Raw genomic sequence first — 16553 nt, forward strand, 5'->3', positions numbered from 1 at the left:
GCAAAAGACAATACACATTCAGTTCAAATGTCTTTATCCAAACGCTAATTTGATAGGAATAGTTAGAGTCACTGTAAGCATCTATCCTTGTTTACTCCACTCTGGCCACATTGGCCTCCTTGCTGTTCTTCAAAAAGCCATACACACTCCTGCCTCTGAGCCTTTGCACATATATCTGGAATGCTTCTCTCACCTCCTTCAAGTTTGCATTCAAATGCCATCTGTTCAGTGAGGATCATACTACAATGCAATACCCCTACAGCTCTACACACACACACACACACACACACACACAGAACCTAGTGACTCAGCTTTGGCTTTTTCCTAAGCATTTATTATCTAATATATTCTGTGTTTTACTTAACTATTGTCTCAAGGCAACAGCATGAGGACAGAAACTCTTATCTGTTCCATTTACTCACTGATATATCTCCAGCACCTAGTGTAATGCCTGGCATATAATCGGTGTTCATTACATATTTGATGAATTAACAAATGATGGAATCTAGCAGGGATGCCTCATGACTCTGTTAGATAAGGTAGATTATAGTATTAAACAGGGAAGTACATCATAGTACAGTACATGAATACAGTCTTCATTTATTGGCCTCCCTAGGCTTCTACAGTTTAGCAAAATACACCCGACCTCAGCTATGTAGAACTAGACCCAGGGTGGGATTTCCACAGTTCTCTGGGAGGAGCGATCACCTTAGATCAATTCAAGCTTTATCTCACGTCCTTGTTACGTTTCCACAATCCACATGACTAAGTAGCTGCTTGCTTTCCTAATCCACATTCCTTTCCCCCCCAGTAAGATTTAAATCCTATTCTGAATCTAAACCCTGACACCCTACCTAGCCAGGAGGCTAGATCCTTTGAAGAGGGTGCTACTTCACCCAGACGGACCACCTGGAACCAACATGCTGTTAACCATCAGTGAGAATATCACAAGAACATGGAGAATGGTGTTGCAACATCCCATCCACCAGACCGAATCCCCTTTAATACTGATTTGGTCTGATCTTCCTAGACTTTGACAGTTCCCTCTCGGACTCTATATCCATCGCCGCTCTCCACCGGAATCAGCTTTGCCGAGTGATGTATACGTCAACAAACATCAACGATCGTGAGATAACTGTATTCTGTGAGGAGTAAACAGGCCTGGAATCCACCAGAGCTTCACACGTTTGCTCCTTCGTGTGTCACTCAAAGGCCACAGGGCCCAGGTGTGTCTTTTCACCTCTGCAAACTGTCAAACGACCTCCCTACAGTGATATACAAGTCAAAGGCTCAGTTGTCAGTCTGCCACTGAGCGTGAGTCAACCCTCAGGCCCCGAGTCCCCACCCCCACCTCCTCGTCTCGAGGAAACCGCGGCCTCGGGCTCTCTGGATTGGAAGCGTTGCGGCGGAAACGTGTGAGGCCACATGAGACTACAATTCCCAGCAGGCATAGCGGAAGCGGTGTCGCCGGGCGCAGGCCAGACTTTGGCGCGAAGCCCTGCGCGGGACTTCTGGGAGAGGAAAATGACAGCCCCAGGCTTGCGGCCGATCACCCGCAAGCTACTGGAGCTTACCCGGGCGTTGCGGCGCGTGAACCGAGCTTGCAGCACGTTCCAAACCTTCGCGGAAGTTCTCAGGCTGCCCAAGAGACAAATGACGAAGCTCGCGTTTCCACTACAGGAACTCCAGCGGCAGCTCACTCCAGACGCGAGGTTGGACCTTCACGTGAAGATCTTCGACCCGAGCTTGGAGGACATCTCCAAGGCGGAGAGCGTCTTCACGGCCACCGGCCGCAACCGCATCGAGTACCTCAGCTCCGCCGTGCGTCTCGACCACGCCCCGGACCTCGCCCAACCTGAGGTGAGAGCCGCCGCTGCGCTCACTCCTCACTCAGGTGGTGAAGACTGGGGCAGGCATTTTGCCCTCACCTATTCTTGTCACCGAACGAGAGAGATTTTCTAGCTTTGCGGGGACGCATAAAATTATTTTAACTAAATAAGCATATATAGTTTTAGTTACTTTGGTAATGAATGTACAAGATTAAATGATTGTAAAAACCAAACCAGTTCAAAAATTAAATGGCTTTTTATTCTTTCTCCTTCTTCATTGACGTAGGGAAAAACATGCCGAGACAAATGAGACAAAGTGAATAGGAAAAGTGCAATAGTTACACAAATGTGATGGTCCTTATCAGTACGTGATTTTCACCCAATCTGAATTTCCTGTCGTGCAGAAATAATAATTATATATACATGGCAACAGTGTGGTTTTTATTAAACAACTTTAGTGAAATTCCACGAGTAGGCATTTTATGCATGTCTTAAAATCTCATTATTTGCAACTGCACCACTGCTGTGGAAACTTTCCTTCGAATTAGAACTGCAATGATAGTTTAAATAGAACTAAGGGGAACATAAGTAGTTTAATAATTTTGACATGACATCGTGTTTTGACTGAAGCTTCTGAATTGCTGGGCTTTTTGTCCAGTAACTTTTTGTTTCTTGAAATTTAGTTTTATTTATATATTATCATTGGATTTAATCTGGCAGAGCATTTGAAACTTATGCAGGACTCAGATCAATTCATACTGAAGGACTTACCCCAGTCTTGCAAAATATGTAGCATCCCTGGCCCCACCCACTAAGTGCCACCCAGTCCTATTCATAAGTAGAAATGCCCTTACAAATTTCTGAAACACCCCCCAGAGGGTGATAACCACCCTCACCTAGAACCATTGATTGGTATTGTACCCCCTTCAATACCATGTTAAAAAGCAGTCATGTATATTAATGGTTAGTATCAGGAACATTATGTTCCTTTCTACACTATAGAGGTCTAAAGGAGAAAAGTTTAATTGCAACAAGAGACGTCAAGCGAAAAGAATAACCTCATAAATGCAATGGTGTTACAGTCAACTCTGGGAGTTTGTGGGGCAATGCAGTTTGAGATATGTAGTTGTACTTTAGAATAAGTTTTGTTGACATGCATATAATTTTTAACTTCAAAAAGCTTTGTAAATATGGAATGCTTATTAAATGTCCCAGATGTTCTTGAGTAGCATAATGTCATTAAAGGCATGGGTTCTGGTTATAAATGTCCTGAGTTTTTAAATTCCAACTTCTTCCCTTTCTAGCTATATAATTTTGGGCCAATTGTTTAGCCTCTCCCTGCCTCTAGTTTTATCATTTGTAAAATGGGGATAATAATATTACCTACCTGATAGGGATGTTGTAAAAAGTAGATAAGAAGATTTATGCTAAGTGCTTTGAACAGTACCTGACCCTGGGAATCATTCAGTAGATAGTAGTTATATGTTAGAATTTGAGGTTCAACTAAACACAAGCCACCTTTTTACATGGCTAGGAAAGACAGTCGTTTAACAGATTTTTGCAGCTAATACAATATATAATAAAAATGTATATAGAAACCTTGTACTCAATTATCTTCTTTTTCCTTGTATTAGGTGTGTTTTATAGGCAGAAGCAATGTTGGAAAATCCTCTCTAATAAAAGCCTTATTTTCCCTCGCCCCAGAGGTTGAAGTCAGAGTCTCCAAGAAACCGGTATGTTGAAGGAAAGGGTTGGGGAGGCCCATGGGTTATAAAAGAACAGTATATTGAAATGTAAAACATGTCTGAACCATCTCTGAATTGACTAAAGTGACAAATTAATGTTGAGAGGTAGAAGAAATCATACTTGCTAAGTTTCTAGAACAGTGATTTCTTTCAAACAAGTAGTAAATTAAGACATTTTATTGACACCTGTACATATCCCTGAAGAAGAAGGAAGTATGTCTGGTTTTATTTTGGTTGTCTTGCCAGTTTCTTGAGGAAATCTTTTGTTCAAATCTTTTCCAAAGAGTTGCCGCATAAAGTATTGTTGCCGTTCTGTATTTGCTTCTTTAAGATTGATCATCTACTCCTGCCCTGATTTTAGAGGAAACTGCTTTGAAGTGGTTTTTCCCTCCTATAATCTTGTATAACTTGCTAAGTCCTTTCTCCCTCCCTTCTCCTACTACCCCTTCTCTCTTTATATATAGATAATAGATACAGATATATATATGTATACATACATATACGTATATATATTAGGCACACCCCAGTTTACCCAAGGCCAAATGATGTGATTACACCAGCCAGTCTGCTGTAGTAGCTTTCTGGCATTTTTAAAATTTCCTCTACTCTTTCTCAATGATGCAGACTACCAATATCTAAGATACAGTGTCATTAAAATTCACCCCTAGTTCCTCTCACCTTATTATCTATCCATGGCAAAATGTTCCCACCAACCTGCGGCTCACTGCCCCCCTTTCTTTGCATTGGAACCCTTACATGAAACTTCCTAGTCTTGCTCCCCATTTCTTCATGTAGTTAATCTGGCTTCATCACTAATGCTGATGATTGTAGTTCATTAAATCTCCTATCCTTAGGCCTACTCTGTCTCCTCAAATAACAAAGCTAAACTCTGATTTCTAGGTAGGGTGGGTTCCCTTCCTGTGTGAGAGGACAATGGAAGAAGTGTATTCTTGACATTCCTAATCTGTCATTTTTCTATGGATAGACACATCAACTGACTGGGAACCTAAGCACTGTTTTACAGAATCTTGCCTCTGAAGATATTTGTTCTAAGTTCAACAATTGACTTTTTAAGTTGCTTATCTTAATCTTTTGTTTTCTGATTAATAGTGTCATTAGACACAAAACCATGACTTTTTACCATCTTTACATCATTTTAGTTTAACACATATTTTATAGTGTTGTACATGCTTTTAAAAAATGGTTTACTGAAAGCACTAAAACCATCTAATGAAACATGCAAAACATCTTGATTCTAGGGAAGCAGTAGTCTAGATGTTATAAACTATCAAGTTTTGCATCTAGGTTTTATGAAAACCTGTATGACTGACAGTAAGTATTTTTAGTTTAACCAATCTGTGCCATAATTTATTTCTCTTTAAAATGGGGATAAATTATTCATCAGAGAATATTGACTAATGCAGTGACACCATTATAGAATAACTTTTCACTGAGAAAGAGCTAATGAAAAGACTCCGACATATTTTGGGTACATATTCCTAATCAGAAGTTCTTCTTAAGTCATATAGATGCTCTTAAAAAGGAATTGGAGGGAAGAAGTAGCATCATCTAAGCTTATCTCCAGCCACTTCTCTTCTGTATTCTTTTCATGTATCATCATCAGCATAGCTAGGATTATATTCAGAACACTTAGTCTTTTAATAAATATTTGCTGATTGAATAGAAAATGTTGAGTCATTAAATATATACAGGATGTATTCTAAGGAAGCTTTTATTTTCCATTTATTTTATCAGGGGCATACAAAGAAAATGAATTTTTTCAAAGCTGGAAAATATTTTACATTGGTGGACATGCCAGGTTATGGCTATAGAGCTCCCGAAGATTTTGTTGACATGGTAGAGACCTATCTAAAAGAACGAAGGAAGTAAGGAAAATATTTTCTTATAAATCTAATCCAAAAGCATGTTATGGTTAATTGGATTCATGTCTCTTTCTCCCACTAGAGTTCGAGCTTTTTTTTTTTTTTTTTTTTAAGATTGTATTTATTTATTTGTTGGAGAGAGAGCACAAGCATGGGGAGCTGCAGGCAGAGCAGGCAGTGGGAAAGCAGGCTCCCCGCCAAGCAAGGAGCCCAATGCAGAACTTGATCCCAGGACCCTGGGATCATGACCTGAGTCAAAGGCAGACATTTATCCAACTGAGTCACCAGGCATCCCTAGAATTCAGGCTTTTAAAGGAAGGTACTTACTCATCTTTGTGTTCAGCCCTAAGCAGAGGATCTTAGGTCTAATACCTGCTATTGAAATAAATTAATATTTAGTAAATTTAGTTATTGAAAGTAATTGAGATTTATTGGATTATAGGATGAACTTCTAATGAACTGAAAATTCCTTTTGCCTAAAAAATTTTTAAATTTTGGAGTGAAAATTATTCAAAAGAAAATTTCTCAGCATAGTGAGGGTCGGGGAAGAAATGAATGAGTATATTTGATATTGTCATTGATTTTTATTTCTGTATTCTTATAGTTTGATAAGAACATTTCTGTTAGTGGATAGTGTTGTCGGAATTCAAAAAACCGACAGTATTGCCATAGGAATGTGTGAAGAATTTTCATTACCTTATGTGGTAAGTATTTCCTTTGAATCATAGTTGCTATTGGAAATACCAGTTTGTGTGTATACATGTGCAAATGCTTGTGTGTGTGTGTGTGTGTCTTTTCAGTGAGAGAGCAGTTCTTATCTCTGCAAGAATAGTTTTTGAATAATCTTTTTGATTATCAACCATTATTAGGTAAGTTCTGTGGTACTTTCTCTTTTCTTTCTCTCAGCTTTAAGTTTTCAAAATTATAGTCAAAGTAAAGTATTTTTAAGCTGTTCATTTAGTGTTCCTAAGTGCTTTTTCCTTTCATTTTTTTAATGGCAATATAAATATTTGTCTAAAACATATTAGTGGCTCTTTAACAGCAGTTTGGCATATAGTACATATCAAAGTGTAAACGAAGTTGCAACCGAAAAATTTGCTAAAGCAATTTGTAGTTTAAGAACCATTGCAAGAAAATAACGGGCTCCAGCACATACAGGTAGGATTTTTATGTTCCTTAAGAAAACAATATTTCTTCTGGGAATATCTTACTTGTATTTTTTTTTCTGTTGTTTGCCCTAGAATAGAATACAGATTAGTAGGTTGGTATCCACATTTACTTTGTTTCATGAGTTTTCCAGATAACATAGACCTCTGAAGTTCCTTTCTAAGAAAAAGAATCCATTGACTATAATTTGGTTTCAAAAAAAGAAACCACTAAAATGTAACAGTGAAGTTTAATGCAAATAAAACCATGTTACTAGTCAGTGATGTTTTTGTATTCTTGGGGTTATGAAATTTTGGGATTTTGCAAAAGCCCTATGAAACATAAGCTATAACTATAGTTAGTATGAGGAGTCGAAGGTTTGATTATAGTCCACATAGTAGAAAATACCCAATAGTGCCAAACTGGTTTTAAGTGATACAGTATTCCTGATTTGGTATCATAGGTACCAGTTTATAAAATTGTATATTTTTCTCAGCTTCAAAATTTAAAAGAAATTTTACTTTCTTTTTTGGAAAGAGGTTGTGATAGAGGAATTATGCCTCCTTTTAAATACTAGCATATTTGCTTTTATGAGAAAAGACTCCCAATTGGAGGGACTCACAAGTCATTAGAAACTACATGCTTTCTGCTACTCACTTCTTTTACCATTAACATTTTTTAATAACTGGAAAGCATAAATGATTAGTCAGGAAATTTTAATTTTGTAGAAATTCCCCAGGAAATTGATGGATCAGAGTTTTACTTTTTAATTGATTTTGTAGTCATTCCTATAAGTGTAGTGGATATAAGATACAAATAGCCTGATTTCTAGTTTTTCCTTTGTATTATTGCATATAAGGCAGAACCATTTTGTAGGTCAAAAATGATTTTAAGTTGGCAATTTTATTTGGATCAACCTAATACTATTCGTCTTAGTTAACATAAGATATATAGTGATCATATGAAATTTGTCTTATGTCAATTACAAATATGGCCCAAGGTCCTTTTCACTGGTCTTGAATCCAAGATATTTTGGCCCTTTGTAGTTAAAGCACCATTAAACAGCAAACACATAGTATATGCTTTATCCATTGCATACATTAACTCATTTAATCTTCATGGTGACTCCTTTTGGGGGTGTTGCTTTTATTTTATAGATGAAAAAATAAGTATAGAAAGAATAAGAAACTTACCAGGGTCATCTAGTTGTTATTAACCATGTGTAGTTAGGGGCGCCTGGGTGGTGTAGTTAGTTAAGCGTCTGACTTTTGGTTTCAGGTCAGGTCATGATCTTGGTATGGTGGAATTGAGCCCTGCAGTGGGGCTCTGCGCTCAGCCAGAGTCTGCTAAGTTTTTTGTTTCCCTCTCCCTCCCCCACCACTGTGCACTCATTCTCTGTGTAGAATAAATAAGTCTTTAAAAAAAAAATTGTAGCTGAAACATAAAATTTTGTATTAAAGATTATTTATTTATTTATTTGACAGACAGATCACAAGTAGGCAGAGAGGCAGGCAGAAAGAGAGGGAGAAACAGGCTCCCTGCTCAGCAGAGAGCCCAATGTAGGGCTCAATCCCAGGACCCTGGGATCATGACCTGAGCCGAAGGCAGAAGCTTTAACCCACTGAGCCACCCAGGTGCCCAAAATTTTGTATTAAAAAAAGACTTTATTTCTAATGCTTAATTATTTGTTTTCTTACAGATGGTATTAACAAAAATTGACAAATCTTCCAAGGGACATCTTTTAAAACAAGTGCTTCAGATCCAGAAATTTGTTGACAGTGAAACACAAGGATGTTTTCCTCAGTTGTTTCCTGTAAGGTAAGAGCTGAATTATTTTGTAACTTTATGTACTAACATCCTTTTGTATTACATAGTATTTCTTAAATTGAGGTATCACTTAAAATAAGAGGAGTTTGGAAGACTATGCACTTAACCATGATTTATTGGTACAATCCATCAGCGCTTTTATTTTTTCTTCCTTCTATTTTGTCTTCCTTCTACATGGTAGGTATCTTCCCTGTAGGTATCTTCATTCTCTTTCTGCCTCATCCTAGCTCAATCCTAGATCACAGCAGAAATAAAAACTTCTTACTTTATAAAATCAGCTAAATAACAGCCACAATAAAGATACTCCCATGCTTTTCTCAATTTCAAAGAAAAATTATCTTTATGGTAGAAAGCTCATTCAGGCTGTGAGGAATAAAAATTTTTCTTTAAAAGGACCATATGTAAAGAAATACTTCCTTTAAGTTAGAATTAAGCATTGGTAGCAGATAGAATGGTTACTTCTAGAGCTGACAATTTTGAGATATTTGATAGAGTTTAGTGATGAAACGTGTATCTATACTTTTAGCGTATACCTTGGATATAGTGTACCCTGTACTAGAGCAGAGATACAGTGCCACTTCCATTTGAGTTTCTTACTCTCACTTCTTTGTGGAAAGTAATAGGGTATTTGCAATGAGAAATAATTAAAACCAAGTAACTGTTGTATATGAAACGGTCCTCTAATCAGTCATTCAAGGTCCTACCAATCCAGATCACATTCAAATTGTTTGTAATTATGAACATGCCTATCAGAATCCTTCATTCAGTCATTCCTACAAAGTGCTCTTCTCCCTTGACTTTCTTTCAAGTATTTATCTTGTTCACTTGTCTGTGTCCCATCTGTATAATGGAGACTCCTAAGGGCAGGAATGAAATCCTATTTCTTAGAGCCCTGAGCATTGGCTTAGAAGAATAGCTATTCTTTTAACTGTTTAATAAGAAGGAAGTGAGACCTTCACTAAAAATGCAGCACAAACATAAGATGGACAGATTATGGCTTAACAGCAGCATTTATTGGGGAAAAAATTAAGTTTTAGTTGACTGTAAGCTGAATTTTAATTAACAGTTTAATGGAGTTGGGGAGAAACTGACAATGTTTTCTTGACCTACATTAATAGAATTATAGTGTTCCAAACAAGGAAATGATCTAGCACTAGTTCCATACTGCTTTGAGCTACAGGACATCAGACCAATCAGGATAGACTGTGGCTAGACATTAAGAACTAGAGTTATCTGAAAACAGATGGTCTTGGGGAAGGTTACATCATTCATAATACTCACCTGGTCCTCACAGCCAACATCCCTATTTCCAGTTATGGTCACAGGTCAAGGAAATGAAGTGGGCTGCAGAGAGGTAATTGTTTAAATAGAAGGAGCATGGGCTTTGGGGTCAGACAGCCTAGATTTTGCATGGTTCCTCTACTTCTTGGCCATAGATTTTAAAGCAACTTATTTCATTTTCTGAGTCTGTTTTCTCACTAGTAAAAATATGATTGTTACAAGAATCAAATAAAATGTATTGTGACTGATGCACACACAGCCACATAATAAATGTTAGCTTCCTTTCTTGTCAAGTCAGTCAGTAAGTAGCAAGGTTAGGCCAACAACCCGTAGTATCAGAGTCTCACTACTTTTTAAAGATACTCCCTTCTTTAGATACGTCAGCATTCTCTCCTATATGACCCTGGAATCACTGCTGCCACTATACTTGCCACAAGTGACCAAGGCACAGTAGAAGCCATACAAGTTTAAGACTTGAGATGCAGGAACCTGGTGACTTCCAAGAACTTCAACACGTACTGTATATAGAGGAATTTGGCATACTATACTATGTAGCCCTCAAAATCCAACTCAGAAAGTAGAGTTATATACGTTCCTTGGTTTTATGTGCATGACCAAGTCCTAGTCCATCCCTCCAGAAAGAAGTTTGGCCTGTTCACAAAATAATTATTATAAAATAAGTCGGGTTTTATTTCCTTCTTATACGATCCTTGTAGGAGAAAGGGGGAATTATAGTCCAGCAAGCTTTGGCCTATAAGGCTTTGGCAAAAGTTAAATGCTGAACTTCATGTCAGAACTCTGCACCTACTGAGTAGGGATTCGTAAATGGTGTAAAGCCCCTAATGATGCTGGGATCAATCTGTTCTTATAACTTCATGGGAGAAATATGTAAGTAGGTAGAGCATAATTGCTTTCTATATAGTGGAATTCCAAGCAAAGACAATGGACTCTAAGGACAAAGAAAATCACATTAATTGACAAAAATGTTGCAATTGAGTTCAAGATGCCATAATTAGTGTGTGGACAATCCAACTTATATCTCTCCTTCAAGCTATATAACTTCACTTATAACCCAGAAATCATTATAGGCTGTTCTCAAGCAAGCAGCTTTGGTCAAAAAGTCTAAAATGCTATAATATATCAAGAAGGGAATTAAGAGTACAGCAGAAAATATTTTACCTGTTTTATGTACAGGTATATATGATTCTTGTATCCACGAAAGTCATAGTGTATTCATGAAAGTCCATGTATCCTGAGAAATCATGTGGTCACTTCCAGCTGACATATGGATGGATATAGTAAGATGAGTAGACAATAATAGACACAATAGTGGTGATTATGATTTTTTAAAATGACCAAAAAAAGGTCTAAATTATCAAGGTTGTTGAATCTTTGTCACAAAAAGAACAAACTAAAGAAATAAAAACTTTTAGTCTGTAAAATAAAAAGCAAAATAGAAGATATTACAATGGTATTTTTCACAGAAATAGAACAATCTTAAAATTTGTATGGAACCATAAAAGACCACAAATAGCCAAAGCACTCTTGAGAAAGAACAAAGTTGAAGGTATCATGTTCCCTGATTTCAAACTATATTATGAAGTTACAGTAATCAAAAAGGTATGGTACTGGCATTAAAAAAAGACACATAGATCAATGGAACAGAATAGAGAGCCCAGAAATAATCCCACAAATATATGGTCACTATGACAAAGAAGCCAAGAATATAAAATGGGAAGAAGGCAGCACCTTCAGTAAATGGTGTTGGCAAAACAGAAGAGCCACATGCAAAAGAATGAGACTTAGATTACTGTTTTATACTGTATATAAAAATTAACTCAAAATGGATTAAAGACTTGAATGTTAAGGCCTGAAACCATTAAACTCCTACAAGAAAACATAGGCCCTTAACATCAGACATGGCAATGATTTTTTGGATTCGACACCAAAAGCAAAAGCAACAATAGCAAAAATAAACATGAGGGACTATATTGAACTGTAAGAAAGCTGCCAGCAAAGTAAACCATCCAGAAAATGAAAAGGCAACCTCCTGAATGAAAGAAAATGTTTGCAAATCATGTATCTGATAAGGAGTTAATAACTGAAATACATAACTCCTATAACTCAATAGCAAAAAAAAAAAAATGATTAAAAAATGGGCAGAGGATCTGAATAGATGTTTTTCCAAAGAATGCACACACATGGCCAACAGGAAAAAATGAAAAGCAAAGATGCTTAGTAGCACTAACCATCAGGAAAATGCAACCAAAACTACCACAATGAGATACCACCTCATACCTACTGGAATAACTATTATCAAAAAGGCAAAAGAAAAAAAAAATACAAGAAATAACAAGCATTGGTGAGAATGTGGAGAAAAGGGAACCCTTGTGCACTGTTGGAAATGAAATTAGTACAGACACTATGGAAAACTGTATGAGATTCCTCAAAAAATAAAATTACCATATGATCCAAAAATACCACTTATAGGCATTTCTCTGAAGAAAACAAAAAGTCTAATTTGAAAAGATATCTGCACCCCTGCAATTCCTGCAGCATTGTTTACAAGTAGCCAAGATGTGGAAACAGCCTGTCCATTAATAGATGAATGGACAAAGCAAATGTATATAGATATACAATGGAATACAATTCAACCATTAAAAAAGTGAAATCTTGCCATTTGTGACAACATGGGTGGATTTTGAGGGGATTAAGTTAAGTGAAATAAGTCAGGCAGAGAAAAATACCACATGATCTCACTTATATGTAGAATTTGAGAAACAACAAAAAAGCAAAATCATAGATACAGAGATTGGTGGTTGTCAGAGGTGGAGGTTAGGGGATAGGAGATATGGGTGAAGGGGATCAAAAGGTACAAACTTCCAGTTATAAAATAATCAAGTCATTGAGATGTAATGTACAGCATGGTGGTATTTATACTGTATTGCATATTTGAAAGTTGCTGAGAGCAGATCTTAAAAGTCCTCATCACAAGAAAAGGAAGAATTGTAATTATGCCTGGTGACAGAAGTTAACTAAATTTTACTGTGATCATTTCACAATATATATAAGTACCTAGGCATTATGTTGTACAACTGAAGCTAATATTACATGTCAATTATAACCTCAATTAAAAAAAAAAAACTTAGTCTGCTTAATAAAAGGCAAAGTAGTAGGTATGGTGAAATTTTTAGGATCCTGAAGGAAACTGATCAAATAATGTGTATCATCAGATTTAGAATACAAGAGGCTGGTGGAAGAGAGGAAAGGTAGAACAAATCAAGACATTCTGTTTCACACATGGAACTCAAAAGTTTTTAAGCAGTTTTTAAGTTAGATGAATTCAGGTATGTTACTACATCTTAAGTAAAGAAGAAAATTTTTCTTTTCTTTTCACAGTTCCGTGACCTATTCTGGAATCCATCTGTTGAGATGCTTTATAGCAGATATAACAGGAAATCTTAAGACTGATGGCTTTGGCCAACTGGAGTTGAATACCTAGAATTTCAACATTGTTTTAAATGTTGTATATCTGTAATTTGCAGAAGGAACATTTCAGCTTTAAAACCTGCATCTTTCCAAAGCACGAATGAATTTGTGCTGGGGAAAAAGATCTTGTAAATAATTAAATTATGCAGTTCATTAGAACAGATACCCTTCTTATTTTAATAGCGTTTCTGTTTTAACAAACTGACAAACAAGAGCATATAGAAGTCCATAATATGAAAACCTATTTACTACTATGTAGAGAATGGTTTTTATTGGGCTTTTGTCTTTTAAAGAAAATGTCTATTATGTATATTTAAGTATTAAAATGGACTAGGTAAAAAGGGGCTACTTTTCTGTTGAGCACTTACAGGTAGATGGAAGATAAATGCTTCTCTCTATGCCTATAATTAGTCTTTTTTCCGAGTCCTTATTTGAATATAAAATATTCTTGATAAAATTTCAGTCAGTCCATGCTGAAAACATCAGTCTTTTCAGACTGGGATCATTCACCTTCAAGTGAACAGAGGATTCAGAATCAGAAGACCAGAATTTAAGTTCCAGCTCTAGTATTTATTAGTTTGGGCCTTGGGCAAATTACTTGATTTCTCTGCCCTTAATTTATAACTCACAAAGCTATAGAGATTAAAATGTATTGTACGTGTAAAAGTATCTATATACTCTATATATTTGTAAAGTGAAACCAACAAAGAATACAGCAAAATTCAGATTTATCACAGAAAACCTCTTTTCATAGAGGAGGTAACATTTTCTCTATTGAAAGACAAAAACCAAGAACTAGTTTTAAGTGAGAACACTGATATTTGCAAAAGGGAGAAAAGAAAAAAGTTGATGAGCCAGTGTAGAATTGGTACAGTAAGATTCAGAATGGAAAGATAAAGCCTTACTTTGAGCTAAAGTTAACAGAAAAAATTTTTATGAAGATGCTACTGACCTGTTCGTGTAAGTGGCATAGCTTTTCAATGTGAGGCTGAATATTAAGATTATAGCAGTAGCCCTGGTTAAAAACTAAGTCTGTAAAACAAGTTTGTGGCTTTTTTAGGGAATTCAATTATGAATATATTTTCAGTTTTATAGTTGATAATCCTGGTCTATTCTAACCACCAGTGTTTTAAGCTGAAAGAAACAAAAAACTTTATGTAGGCATTCACAAAGTGAAATATATGGTGACAATAGAACAATCTTAGAAGTCATCATTTTGCCTGCCACTATTACTTTACTCCTTATCTTAGCCTTGGTTCTCCTAAAACCAGAGCCCAAGACAAGTTTGCATGCAGTCGTTTATTTGGCAAGTGACCCCAGGGAATAGGAGTGATGGAGAAAGGAAACAGAAGGAAAGTCAATCAATGATGCAAGAGTTGGACATCACATAGGTACATGTCTTGATCTTGAGGCACCTTTTGGGGAGACTTAGGAAACGTGCCTCTGTGTTGCCCTTGAAGTGGGGAGAAGGTGGCTGCACACTTCTTCCAACTTGTGCATGCCTAAGTGCCAAGCAGTTCCTGCAACTTGTCAGAAGGAGCATGAGGAGAGAGGTCTCTGGAACATGATGCAAAGTGCAGTTGTCCACTCCTACTGGAGACTGGTGGCCACAGGAGTGGCTGAAGTAAGGCCAAGAGGATTTGGGCATGGGAGGTCTCACCACAGTGCTCTTATGAATGATCTAAGTGTTTTAATGCTACCAAAGGGGTAAAATAGGTATTCACTATGATGACACAGTATTTTTTTTTTCTTTTTTGGTTGGGGTATGGAGACCAGAGGGAGGGGAAAAAAGAGAACCTTAAGGGGGTTCCACACTCAGCACGGAGCCCAACGTGGGGCTCAGTCTCATGACCCTGAGATAATGGCCTGAGCTGAAATCTAAGAGTTGGGTACTTAACCAACTGAGCCACCCAGGCACCCCCACTAACAGTAGTTTCTAATCTAATTTACTAGTAAGTTATGGTTTGTATATTTTAGATTTTACTTTTAAAAATTTAAGACGTTGGAATTTTAAGTTGTTTGGAAAGATTAACTGATCTAGAATATTACATTTCTTATAAATATATATAAAATGTCGTTTGGTGAACACATGTGAAGCTTTTTTACTATTTCCCCCAGAATTCTAAGGAGCAAGAGAGGGGAAGAGGAGATGAGGAAACTTACTCCAAAGGAACATTAATTAAGTACAAAAAAGTGATAGGCCTGTAGTTCAATCCAGGCTCTAGCCTCCATAGACAAATCACTGAACACTCTGGTTTTCCCACTGAGGGAAAATCTCTTTGAACACTTCAAGTTTCTGATTCTTGAACAATGATGCCACTTCATATAAGCAGTCTAAGTCCAGGGAAACTAACTGTGTGGATTCATCTGCAAATGAAAACAGAAGCAAGACTGGACCTTAAATCTTAGAATCACAGAAGCTAATGGCTATAGCTAGACTTGTTATAAATGAGATCTCCTTAGTATTATCCGTGTTTTAAGGCACTAAGTAGCTACTATCACTTGGTAGCAAGCCAGGAAAAATATAAACAATGAAAAGGGACTAGAAATGTATTAAGAACTTTGAAGTAAATCAGGATGTTTGCAAGGCTTCGGGAAAGAAGGAATCTATAAAGCGCTGCTTAACTCTGCTTTGCAGGCTACTTGCATCAGATCACCTAAGCACCTTGTTAAAAATGCAGGCTTCTGGGCACCTGGAAATCTCAGTCAGTTGGGCATTTGACTCCTGATCTCAACTTGGGTTTTGATCTCAGGCTCATGAGGTCATGTAGGCTTCTGTCCCCGTCCCCTGGCTGTGTTTATCAGTCTCTTCAGAAGGGAATCTGCATTTTAAACAACCCACCAAGTGATTCTCAAAAGGAGAACCCCCAGTATAGATAAGTGGAAAAGGTGCAGAAAGAACAAGGCCAGATAAAGAATGGAATGGAAATAGAGTGAGGATGGTGAAGGAAAAGGGTGGGTGTGATATATACCGGAGAACTGTTTTACTTTTCTATAAAAATACATGTAACAGAAAACTTAATGCCACAAACTTCTTAACAAATAGAAGCTTACTGACCTAATTCTAGTAAACTAGAATATTTGAAAATTTGTAAGATTTACCATCTCTGGCAATGGTAAAACAATATAAAAATATCAGATGGTAGCATCAACATTAAATTATAGATATATGTGTGGCCTCACTCCTGGTTCGGTTTTGTGTAACTAAGCTTTATTTTTTCATTTAACTTTCTTACCTTCTTCTACTTTGCTGTCTTCTTTGTATTTCATGTATGGTTGGTTATACATGTCACCTTACATCCTTTTTGGAAAAAAAAGTTTATTCAGAATCACTCACTAGCACCCAAATAAGT

General features: G+C 36.8%; 1 protein-coding gene across 4 annotated transcripts; it reads left to right on the forward strand.

Annotated features, from left to right (window-relative positions):
* The first annotated feature begins 1465 nt into the window (after positions 1–1465).
* GTPBP8 (GTP binding protein 8 (putative)) lies at positions 1466–16472 on the forward strand. Of its 4 annotated transcripts, none has more exons than XM_032852216.1 (6): positions 1466–1860; positions 3464–3562; positions 5330–5460; positions 6062–6161; positions 8303–8416; positions 15839–16472. In XM_032852216.1, the coding sequence occupies exons 1-6, from the start codon at positions 1525–1527 to the stop codon at positions 15920–15922; spliced, it is 864 nt and encodes a 287-aa protein (XP_032708107.1). In that variant the 5' UTR covers positions 1466–1524; the 3' UTR covers positions 15923–16472. The 4 variants fall into 4 exon arrangements, with proteins under 4 accessions (XP_032708107.1, XP_032708108.1, XP_032708106.1 ...); XM_032852217.1 differs by lacking the exon at positions 15839–16472 and adding an exon at positions 15319–15827 and having other exon boundaries at positions 8303–8421; XM_032852215.1 differs by lacking the exon at positions 15839–16472 and adding an exon at positions 15319–15827.
* Positions 16473–16553: the final 81 nt, after the last annotated feature.

This window comes from Lontra canadensis, unplaced genomic scaffold (assembly GCF_010015895.1).
Source record: "Lontra canadensis isolate GAN:19392208 unplaced genomic scaffold, GSC_riverotter_1.0 scaffold6, whole genome shotgun sequence".
Lineage (NCBI taxonomy): Eukaryota > Metazoa > Chordata > Mammalia > Carnivora > Mustelidae > Lontra > Lontra canadensis.